Below are 11,931 nucleotides of genomic sequence, written 5' to 3'. Positions count from 1 at the left end.
GCTTAGCGGGAATAAAGCTTAGAACCATTATTTTTCGCAATGCAGAGATCGTAGCTGTGGTCATTAAAAATGTTGCATAATGATTCAAAATAAAGTTTTAGAATAAGATTTCTCGTAGATCCCACTTTTGCTTGATAAGGGCGGTTACAAACTAGCGTATTTTTCTGCGCGTATACGGTCGTTTCAGCATACGCGCTTCAAAAAACCGGACGCGCGTTAACTGGCATATTTCGGCGTGTTCGCTCGAACCGGTAGTGGCGTCATGTCAGTATCAACATGGATTCTGACTAAATAAAATTTCTATTTCCGTTACTTATTCGCCGTCGACTGAGAAGATTAAAAAGATGCTGGATGTCATCGATGGTTGCATCAAGACAGAGAACCGTTCACATTAATACACTGTACCCAGAACTGCGAACTTATACGAGCTAAGAAGCGCGTCAACGCTCGTACGAGTTGCGCGTGTGCCAAAAGGTGCGCCTATACGTGCCTACATGCGCTTCCAAAGACGAGCTTATACACGCGTAAAAAAAGCTAGTCTGTAACCGCCCTTAGCAAGAATAAAAGCATCACGAGTCGTTATCGTCGATTTTTTATTAATTAAAAACTAACCTAATTCAATAATATTTTTCAGTTGGTCCATCATACACGAAGGCAGCTGCCGCATTGACTACTGCCACGGTCATCGCAATAGTCGTATCTTGCTTAGTCTTTTTACTCTTTTTGAGCCTTTTATTCATCTTTTGTCGGTGTAAACGTAATGAGAACAAAAAAGAAGCGTCAAAGGACTATGAAATGGACTCTATGAGGCCTCCCATGGTGTCGCCACCTAACCAAGCGCCCCCTCCATATTATCCGAGTACGGGGATGGAGAACAAGGCGCTCGAACATTCTATGGACTTGCAAATGGCTATGGATGACTCGAAGAATGCAGTATACGCGAGTCAGGGCGGCTACGGGTACCACATGGCGCCCCACACCCAAGGTCATCCTGGGCAAAATATGTCGAACGCGGACTGTAAGTATCATTTATATGTATTTTTATTAAGTATTGCTAACACTTTCAACTAAAAACCAATTGCACTGCTTAGTTTAGTACTGTTGTTTGTTTTTATAAACTTTGTATGTATTATGAATAGTTCGTGCTTGCACTTAATACTTCAATAATACATATTGAAAGCAATATTCGTGAATATATCGCAAACAGATTAATTAACTCTAATTAACAAATATATTAACTTCTATTGATATTTTATTTGTACAAAACTGTAATTAGTAAGTCTTATCGGATTAAAAAGAAGAAGATTAAATGTATACAAAGGAATAAGTTCAATTAACTACGGTTTTATTGAAAGTGCTATTGATTTCTGAATAATTTAATTGATTCTATTAAAAGATAAGTATTTTAATTCATTTATAGCATTTCTATTAATTGCTACATTCTTTTAACTTTCTGTTGAAAATTTGAGCTCTTTGACTAAAAATCCCGTAATTTAAGTAGTTTTTGTATCAAAATACTGGTAGTATCGTCCCTAAGCCCGCAAGCAAGGAAAAGATTAAACATTAGATTGTGCATTCCATATCGGTTCTAAGATTCTCATATACTGATCGAAGCTTTAGTCAAAACGATTATTTAATTATCGCGTAATATATTTTCAACATTGTCTTTCAGTAATGTTGATTACTTGTTTAAATACTAAAATAAACTACCTGAATTTTACAATTATCTAAGCACTTATTAAACTCAGTCCAGTCACAAGTTGCCTTCAAATTAAATAATTGTAAAATGATAGTTAAACGTATTTTTAAATCCACGGAACTGTTTCGCTCGCTAGAAATGGAATTAATGAAAGTTTATAATTTTAATAAATTATGTTTGTTATAATATAATATAAATTATGTGATATAATAAGCTAATGTTGAATTGGTTTGTTCATGCACGCGCAAGGACTAAGCAGTAGTGGCTACGTAGATGGTAAAATCAATCCAAAACAAAATATAATATTGCATGTTGAATGTTATGAATCACCACACCCATGTAAAATCGACATTTCTTCTGTAGGGGTAAATATGGGGTATATTGAGAATTGCTACACGAACAGTAATAACGGAGGCAGCGTCAACTCCCAAGACTCCCTTTGGCAGATGAAGATGGCTGCGGCAAATGCGGCACCCAGCATTCCTCAGCATCAGATGGTAGACCGGCAGTGTAATTATGGGTAAGACAATTCTATACTTTCTTTTATATTGATACATATCATATATTATAATATAATATGCTACTGGATTGTTCTATATTGAATTAGATTTCTTGCGATTGCGTCTTGTTTTACAATACACACATGTAAGTAATGTTACATCAGTCTTGTTTTACCATTTTTGCCAATTCTGAATACTAGATTGTGTTTAGGAATATTATTAAATGAATTACGTTTTATATTTTATGCTCCAAATTAAAAAAAAACAGTGACCTATATACGTGTTTGACCTAATTCGCATATAAGGTTGGAATTTAACAATCAAAAATTTTTAACTGCAGAGAAGTAAAAATAATTTAAAAAAAATATTAGCTAAACAACTGTTAACACGTAATACTGTTTGATATCGGTCATCTCACCACTTACCAATCTAGGGCATAGATCGGACAAAATAAAAATCATGTTATTCTGCGGTTGAATAAAATTTGTAGTCATAAATAAATGAATTTTCTGACCGTTATTGACAAACCAAATAACAATTATTTGGTAACAAAAACAATTATTAACATTGTATAGCAACCATTTTTATGGGCAGGTTATCTTCTGATTTAGGCCTCCCCTATTTTAGGCCATTATGTGCTTTCCTGTTACTATTAACTTATATTCCAAGTGGTATACGATAAAAAGTTGACGGTCGTTATTCGTATAGAAATATCTAGCTCGTCGCAATGACGTCTTGTATTTTGTTAATAGCTATAGCAATAGCCCCGAGCGAGCTAGTTATAAGCGTATGTTGAACGCATATGAAAATATTCTTTGATATTTACTGTAATCCTGGGAAAGCGGCTTTCATCATAGTATAAACTGAATTTGTACCAAATACTGTACGGAGTTTAGCCAGCATTGGTTAATAATGGATTATTAACTAGATACGGCAGCAGATTATAATTGTATGATAGACGCACAGAAAGCAATATTCTCTTACGAATCTCTATTTTGATAATTTTGCAATTTTCGACTGTGTATACAAAGTTCGTTGTGAGCAATCTTTGAAAAATATATTTTATTTTGCCCGAGTACTCGGCTGCACTATGCAATGCATATTTTATACCTACGTATTGCTTCTTGCATTCAAAGCACAAATGTTTTAAAATACCTTTACCAGCTTTAAATTTGTTCTTTATAAACTTTCTTGGAGCGCAAATTTGTCGGAATGTCGTAAACAAGAAAGTTACGTATAATCTCGAAGGGAAACAGGTCTTCATAAACAACAAACTAATTTGTGGCTGTGCAAGGAACAATCCAACGTTTGAGAAATGTCCAAAATGAACTGAATGTAGTATTTCGCGATTGTTATGTGTTAATCTTGAAATAGGTTCAAACTATTTTTGAGCAATTGTTTTGCCTAAAATGTAAGTGTTGCTTGTTTGAACGGCAACATTTTGATTTAAATGATGTATTCGGTACAAACTATATTGAGAGTTTAAACCGATACATATTGATGTAAACGCATACTCTCGTGCTCTATGAAAGATTAAAGATTCTGTATGCGGTTTGTGTATTTATTGATTAAAAACGTGAACTCTGAATATTTGTATAATACAAAGCTTGATTTACTTCGTTACATTTATTCATTTCTTTGGCGGACGGTTTTGAAGATCGTTATCGTTATAATAACTCCAAAATCACGTAGAGGGAAAATATGATAAGTCCAAAGTCCGATAATTCGAAATCTAGAGAGGTCGGATACTCGGATCTGGGCCAAAATTATAATGGTAATTTGATGGGTTGAAAGTTTTAGTCCAGAAAACAAAAAAACCTTATGACAACACCCAAACTTCACTGAAATGGCTGTTTGTAGAGTTGTAGACCCTTGAAATAGTCGTGAAGTGAAAATAACAGAAACAACATGACCGCCATACAAATGCAAATTTTGTGTTTCTATTCTTCAGTCTGCATAATTTAAATTTTGTTCCAACTTACCTACATAAAGTGGTATGGAATGGTATCGAGAAATGACATGTCAAACAAGTTACTATCACTAATGCATCTTGAGCCTAAACGTAAGAAATTAGTTGAAAGCGGAAAGCGTTCGATAGGTAGTAGGATATTTATCACAAGTATTGCCAATACGGAATTCGTTCCTTAGTAGAAGATGTAATATTAAAATTCCCAAGAAATATGACTTGTGAAAAATGTTATTATTCTTAAAGAATTTGATTTAATTCTCTACTTCAAAGTATATGTCACTATGTGCCAGCGATCCCTTTAGATCCCCTAACATGCGTGCGGCACTCTACAGTCTCAACTAAAGTATTTTTCCTTAATGTTTAGGCAAAGTGGCCGCTTACACCCTATACCACTGTCTCTCAGGCATGCGGCGCAGCGCATCGCACGACAATTAGTAATAATAAATGTATGCAAATATCATACCTGCTAGACAACTTAACTTAACTAAAACTTTTAATTATTGTATGTTCGTACACAAATAGCGAAGCGAGGTGCACGTACGTATAGAAATTGTACTACATATTTCTGTATGCGCATATTTTTTTTTAACAACTATAGATAGAGAAAACACTATTCGAAACTTGGGAATTCTTCTTTATTCTTACTTATTTATAAAGTCTATTTCGCCTACAAGTTTAGTTCTTTTACAATTCGTCCGTACTCAGAGTAATAAATTATATTATCTCTAATGTTAGCTACGAAATTTAAAGCCTGATTAGCTTAAACTTAACGGAGCATCTTTTATTTTCATCTTACCAAAAAAAATAACCATTTTTTATTTGATATAGACTCGCCATGTCTTACTTAAATCTTTGTCATAATATTGATAGGACGGGTCTAAAATACCTTCCAAGATACATAGGGCGATAGTCTGTGTTATTTGAATGACAAGACTATTCTATTATTTCTGGAAATTTAATTGTATGTATTTCTCTATAGGTATGACCCAATAGCGCATGGTGGCTATGGAACTATTGACGACTACGCCCCATATTCTCCCCTGCCGCACGGCAACCTCAGCACCCACGGTAGTCATGCTGGAGCTGACTGTGCCATGCGTTCATCACAGACGCCGTCAAGACAGGACTATTGCTCCGATCCATACGCCTCCGTGCACAAGCCCAAGAAAAGGGTGGATCAACATATCGGTAAGCATAAATTGTTTTTGATTTATAGTATATTATTATGTTTTGGTAAAACGGGCTCTAAATTGGAAACATAAATCTTAGTATCGTAAAGTAGTGTAATTAGTGTCGTTCTCTCTACTTGTATTGACATAGACATAACATTTATTACTAACAAAAGTACACATATTATAACAATCATCAAAAAAAATAAGAAAAAATATAATTAGAGATAACAATTTTTTTCCCTTTTACCTCGAAAGATATTAAAAGATTATCAAACGCTCAGCTAAATGATCAGTCGGACGGCCACATTGTTAGCTCCGAGCCTTATTAAGCGACACGGAACATTGCTCAGTTGTATGGCGGAATTACAGGCGGTTCGTCGTGATTCCAAAATTATAGTCTGTCCATAATCTGAAGTAAACTTACTGGACAAGCTGTCAATTATCTAGCGATGGCACGCGCCATATTTATCCGATGACAAATATGTGTGCTCGTATGTGCTTAATAAACATCTATTGAAATACAGCAGTTGCACTAATATGCATCAGTGACTTGAACAGATAAATCAAACATTGCAGCGTCACACTCCTGCAATCAAATCAATAACACGGAGTAGGCAAATTGTTCTTGTTGGAAACATGTCTGGTGGTGAATTCAATGCAAAATACGTTCTCTTCGTGTTTTTGTGTTGTTGTGTTAAGGGATGCACTGTCGAGCCATTAGGCTAATAGTGCTCATCGAATACAAAACTTCATAATGTAACTAAAAAAATTAATAGCATTGACACATGTTTTGTTGGAAACATGGAAAACCGCACTCTGAGGCAGTTACCGATAATTTTGAGATTGTAATGAGATGTCTTATGTCGAATTTTGGTTTCAGAATCACCTTATCATGAAGTAAGCGGTCTGCCTGAGACGTATTGTGGGGGGCCTGAAGACGCCACTCCCGAAGACAAGCCGCCCCATCTATCTCTTAGCTACGATGAATCTCTTGAGTCTGGATATTCCACACCTAACTCTCGAGCAAGGAGAGTTATTCGCGAAATCATTGTGTAAATATGAAAAACATCACTGGTAAATTTCCTAATAAAATTAATTGGACCACTAATATTCATTTGTACAATTGTAACTTCCGCATATCTTGCGGAAATTTCTGAGGGATCTGATTTTCAGATTCTCTTTGAACGTCCTTATCTTTTACTGAATTTAATAATTCTTTACTAAATAGCAAGGTTAGGTAAAAATCATTACATAGATTAAGATATTATTTCATATTGTAAGCGAACTAAATGTTTAGTTAAAACACATAAAATATTACACTACGTAGGCCACAGCCGACGTCATATGCAACACATTGTAATTATACATCCTATATACATATTACTCTCTGACAACTGCGTACACGACAACAGCAGGTACAGGAGACATCAGAGAAGTGCTAATCAAGTAATACATTGCTCCAAAACAAGATGGAACTATTATAATTTATAATATTTGCCTGCGTCATGTTCCGACAGTGCAAAGGGAATCCTAATTACTCAGTTGAATAGCATCTTGTTCTCAATAATTTACGCCCTGTCTCGGAGAAATGAGCTAAGCTCGCTCAGCCTTTGTTGCATTTTAGTTGTTTCGACATTCGTTTGTTAATGTGAAACTTCCTTGCATTTAAAGTATGCAGAATTATTTATGTAACAACAACAACACACCTTTATAAAACTAGCATTTTCAGATCAAATATTTTGATTTGATTATTAAATTTCTTCTTGGGCCTATAATATAAACAGGATCTTAGCCTTAGTACAATATTGAATTTTTCAACTGTTTTTTACATACAAAGTAAACATTATATCTGTAAAATGACAAATGGTAAGAAAAATGCTTTGAAATTATTTTCGCAAAAACGAGATAAGCCCTTTTTGCTTCAATCACTCTAATTACACTATACGGCCGTCGGCCATTGGTGCTGAACTTTTCCTTTTTCGTCTTTGTTCTGGCCCAGGAATCACGAACAGAGACTAATCCTAATCTCATATACAAGATGAAAACATATCGAAATACAGTTCAAAGTTGTTATACTAATGTTAAAAGGCTGTTCCAGCAAAAACATTGATTTTCAATCATTCGCGCCGCACAAAGGCGGTTCGACTCACATGACAAAACAATTAATCCGTTTGAGTCATTAAATCTGCATAATTGTTACAAAATTGCAACAATAATAACTTAAAGGTTTGAGAACTATCGTTTCTCAAACTAAATATCATCGTATAGTTATAATTATCGTTTAATCACTTAATATAAAGCGTGTATAAAATCATAACTTAACTATAAGAAACGCCGTCCTTTTGTCAAAAATACTCTTTAAAACTTCGGTGCCATTACGTTAATGTATTAGGACTTTCGCTATATAACTTTAATGCCAGTTATTTCATACTCTATGGCAACCGTGTTTAGTTTTTTTTGAAGCCATAAAAAGGAATAATCTCCTCGTTGCTTGCAAATACTTAAAATATACTTCTTTCATTTGTGCGCTTATATTCCACATTTGATGGTATTTATTTTTGGCTGACCCAACTGCGGTCAATTTACATCTTAGAATTACTTATGTTCCAAGTAATTTAGTAGAAGTACTTACTTTTAATTATTCAATTTCATTAGGTTTTATTTCACTACATATATATCACAAACCTTTTTCTTTTTATTGATGTTAGAAAATCAATATTATTATTTTATATTACACATCTTTAATTATATATAAAACACACCACTTATTAAAATAATCATGTGATAGCTTTCATTATATCAGATGTCGTTAGTTTTATTAGTGTTATAAAGCACGAAATGGGCCCACCTTTAATAAATAGGATCTGGACCACCGGAAATGTTCATTTTTAAATTATTTTGTTATATACAGGGTGGGATTTTGTGTTTTTTTAAATAAAGTTTCTTTTAAGCAATAATTGCTGTCCCTTCCATTAGGGGATTTCCCAGGTGGTGTTTTTAAAAAGTTCCAGCCTGTATAATGAATGTTTCTCGTATATCTTTGAGTCATACAAGCCACTTTTACAGAATTAAAAGATCTCGGACACTCGGCATCAACGTGGCTGATAATTGTTCAAATATAAATATATTATATAATTCTATTGATAATCATAGTGCTTAGGTACTTAGTATAATTTGTCGTGATTAATATCTTTCGAATTTAATGGTGCAATTTACGTATTGAAAGATATACGTAGATATTAGCTTTCACTCAGGGTCAATAATGTATTGTACACAGCTTCAGGATATGTTTTGCACATACATGTATCTTGTTGTCCTTATCACATGGCCCATATGAAGTAGGAAGGTAATATGAATAGCTTGATTTTTGATCGTTGCATAACTTTCTTTAATACTAGTATAAGAAATATATTTAAATGAAATCTTTGTCTCTTTTTGTGTACAATTAAAACTTTAACCCTCTATACAACGACAAGTACTTATGATCTTAGTTGATAATGAAAATGAAACTTCTTTATACTTTTTATAGTTTAAGTTAACGGTTAAGTTTTGTACATTTAAACTTGTATATTTTTTATCTATACTGTACTTAAACGCCAAACGTTAATTTGTAACGAAATGCGCCATATTTTAATTTTAAGATCTGACATCGTACGTTAAATTAATTGTTGTATTATAACAATGAACTTGTGGAATCTATTGTAAATATTGATGTATTAACTTTCGTGAAAATAAATTCTTTTTCACTCCAGCAGTATTTTTATTACACGGAAATTATACCTTTTACCTACCTACACCATAACCATTTATTCAGTTCTTTTTGCATAAAATTTAATACTACGAAACATGTTTTTAATTCTTAATTAAATACAAGAAGTAAATAAATATTTTATTACAGACCCAACCAATATTCAACCCAGTTCGACATCGATCTTTTCTGTTCATCCATTGACTCTGTGAGACGAATAGTTATAAAATTAAATATTCTGCTTTTTCTCACTTAAGTTCAATCTTTTAATTGTTTCGTAGTGTTATAAATTCATAATTGTTAATTTTAATTTTATTCTTCCTATCACCCTAAGGTATTTATGGAATATCCTTAGGTGGAGATTTGTAATTAGTACCGATTTTATTTTATTGTAATCATAATTTACTATTTGTAAAAATACTATAAATCTTCCTAAAAAGTAATAAATAAATTACAAAATGTTAGTAAATTTTAGTCAAAATTTCTTAAGATTAATAGAAGTTGCAAAGGATTTTATGTCACCTTGGTGAGTTTATTTTAATTGTAGGTGCTATTATTACACATGATCTTAACATGTTTTATATAAGACAAGTAAAGGCCGGACTTTGTCACTAAGTACTATGTACGAGTACAGTACGCTGTATGTATTAAGTTCTTTTTTTTGTCCGTAACACTTACTAAACATTTTTCAAACGTTTTGAATATATTCGGGACAAGAAGCAATAACACGACGATATTTGATTGTTATTTGTCAGCTGTGTATCTTATATCATAACAGTAAAATAAAAAAAAGTAATTTTATAATCTTGCAGTTCTTAAAGCAGTGTTGGCGTAGTTGCTTCAGCGTACGACTCTTATCCCTTTGGTCGTAGGTTCGATTCCCGGCTGTGCACCAATGGACTTTCTATGTGCGCATTTAACATTCCCCCGAACGATAAAATCGTGACGAAACCGACTTGCCTTAGTCCTAAAAAGTCGATGACGTGTGTCAGGCACACGAAGCTGTTTACCTACTTGGCTATTTGGATTGACAAATGGTCATGAAACAGATACAGAAATCTGTGACCTAGACTTAAAAAGGTTGTTGCGCTCCTTTTTTTTATACATAGTAATTAAAACTTGCTGTAACTTTGAGTTCGTTCGTTTTTGTCAGTAAAATGACAAAACCTTATACCGTGTGCAGCCGGGTTGTACGACCTCAGTGTTAAGAGTTACACGGCCAACCTGCTCATGGGACTGTCTACTGAATCAAATAAGTTTTCAAAAAGTAGCCGCCGATTCACCCACATGGCTTGAAATCGCATTACATTTCTATTGATTCCAAATTATCATGCAACATTTACTTAGTTTAAAAAAATGTTAATAATGATGCTATCTCAATACATCTTTGTCCAAAAGTATTTGATTTTTATCGATCCGAGGTTGGGAATCAGCAGATTAGATGGTAAACGGTTGTTGATAAGGCTGACTAAGTGTGCTTATGTAAGTACCAGCACTGGTACTCCATAACTTCTAATAGCGATGGCAATAATGATCTCGAGGTATTTGTACCTTAAATATAGATCTTTCAATGTCCGCAACGCTAATGTCGCAACCTTGAGATCGTGCGGTACAAATAAGCAACGCATATTGCTGGTACGGCACGCTCCATAGAAACCGGTAGAGCAGCTGTCACCTGCAAGTAATCGTCTAAGGCCTAGACCCTACTACCTGTATCTGGCAAGACGCAATGCTGAGTTGGAATTAAGCTATTTTTGGAAATTTGATTGCAAATATAATTTATAAAATTCTACATAATTCCCTAACAGCCCCATACTGATAGTAAGTATTGTAAGTTTTTCTGATGAATTATACTAAAATACTAATATACGCATTAATTTAGCACTGGTTAAAAGTTAAACCAACTTGTAATAAACATATTTAGAGGTTACCTTAACACGGCTTCGTTGCGATGTTCAGTTCATTAAAAGTATAATCTAATTTACTCTACTACTATTTTCATTTTATTGTTTTTTGTATTTAATGTGTAAAAAATTACAGAATCGACTTTAAAACTAAGCTATCAATGAACATACTTTTCATATTTAAAAGAATATTCTGTAGCTGCGGGCTCCGCATACCTGAAATGTACAACTGAACTAATATAACTCACCCCACCTTAAAACTCACCACTCAAACCGCCCCACCGTACATCGGGTGCGTGCAACGATGCCGCCGCCGACATTTACAGTCTTAAACCTTAAGCATTATTTGAAGGAATCAATTATTGTACATTAATAATGAATCTAGTCTTGACTTTCGAGCAACAATAATAAATGTAACAAAACAAACAAAGGTATTATAAGATTTTTAAGTAGGTGCGAACTCGAAAATCCATGAATGATACATAAAACTGCACGTTTTATCCACTTACACTACCAGGTTACTTAGCTATTTAGTATAAATAAAATAAGTTCAACATAGATGATAGATCCATAAGCTAAAATATGCTACCGTAGTTAAAAGTCGGACTCTAAAATCCAGCTGCTTAGAATTATACCAAATACCAATTAGATATAGATATAGATATTTTTAATGATTAGATAATAATAGATAAGTGGTATGTAATAATACTGCTTTTACCACGCCATCTATAAAACTTAGATTCAAAGGTTTGGTTGTTTTCATTTCTATGGTAATAAAAAATAAATTGACTTTGAAACGATTGTATGCCACTCAGCAGCTAATGACTATAGGCGCCATCTCTCAATTGAATATTAAACAATGTGATCGTGTTCAAAGTTGTATTGAAACCAAAGTGAAACTTTTACCGTAGTTTGGGTTATGTTCAAACAGATCTATAC

The 11,931-nt window shown here is 33.5% G+C and overlaps 1 protein-coding gene across 2 annotated transcripts in view; it reads left to right on the top strand.

The window, feature by feature from the left end:
• The window catches only part of LOC125052171 (hemicentin-2), a 35,575-nt gene extending 26,484 nt beyond the window's left edge, over positions 1–9,091 (top strand). Inside the window, exons 9-12 of one of the 2 annotated variants that reach the window (XM_047652803.1) lie at positions 635–1,018; positions 2,063–2,219; positions 5,148–5,356; positions 6,221–9,091. In XM_047652803.1, coding sequence (XP_047508759.1) covers positions 635–1,018; positions 2,063–2,219; positions 5,148–5,356; positions 6,221–6,396 — 926 coding nt within the window. In that variant the 3' untranslated portion in view covers positions 6,397–9,091. Of the gene's footprint in view, positions 1–634; positions 1,019–1,948; positions 2,220–5,147; positions 5,357–6,220 lie in introns of those variants that run through there. The other variant, XM_047652804.1, reaches the window with a different exon arrangement.
• The last annotated feature ends 2,840 nt before the right edge of the window (positions 9,092–11,931 follow it).

This window comes from Pieris napi, chromosome 9 (genome assembly GCF_905475465.1).
Source record: "Pieris napi chromosome 9, ilPieNapi1.2, whole genome shotgun sequence".
Taxonomy (NCBI): Eukaryota; Metazoa; Arthropoda; class Insecta; order Lepidoptera; family Pieridae; genus Pieris; species Pieris napi.
This window is presented reverse-complemented; position numbering and strand designations above follow the sequence as displayed.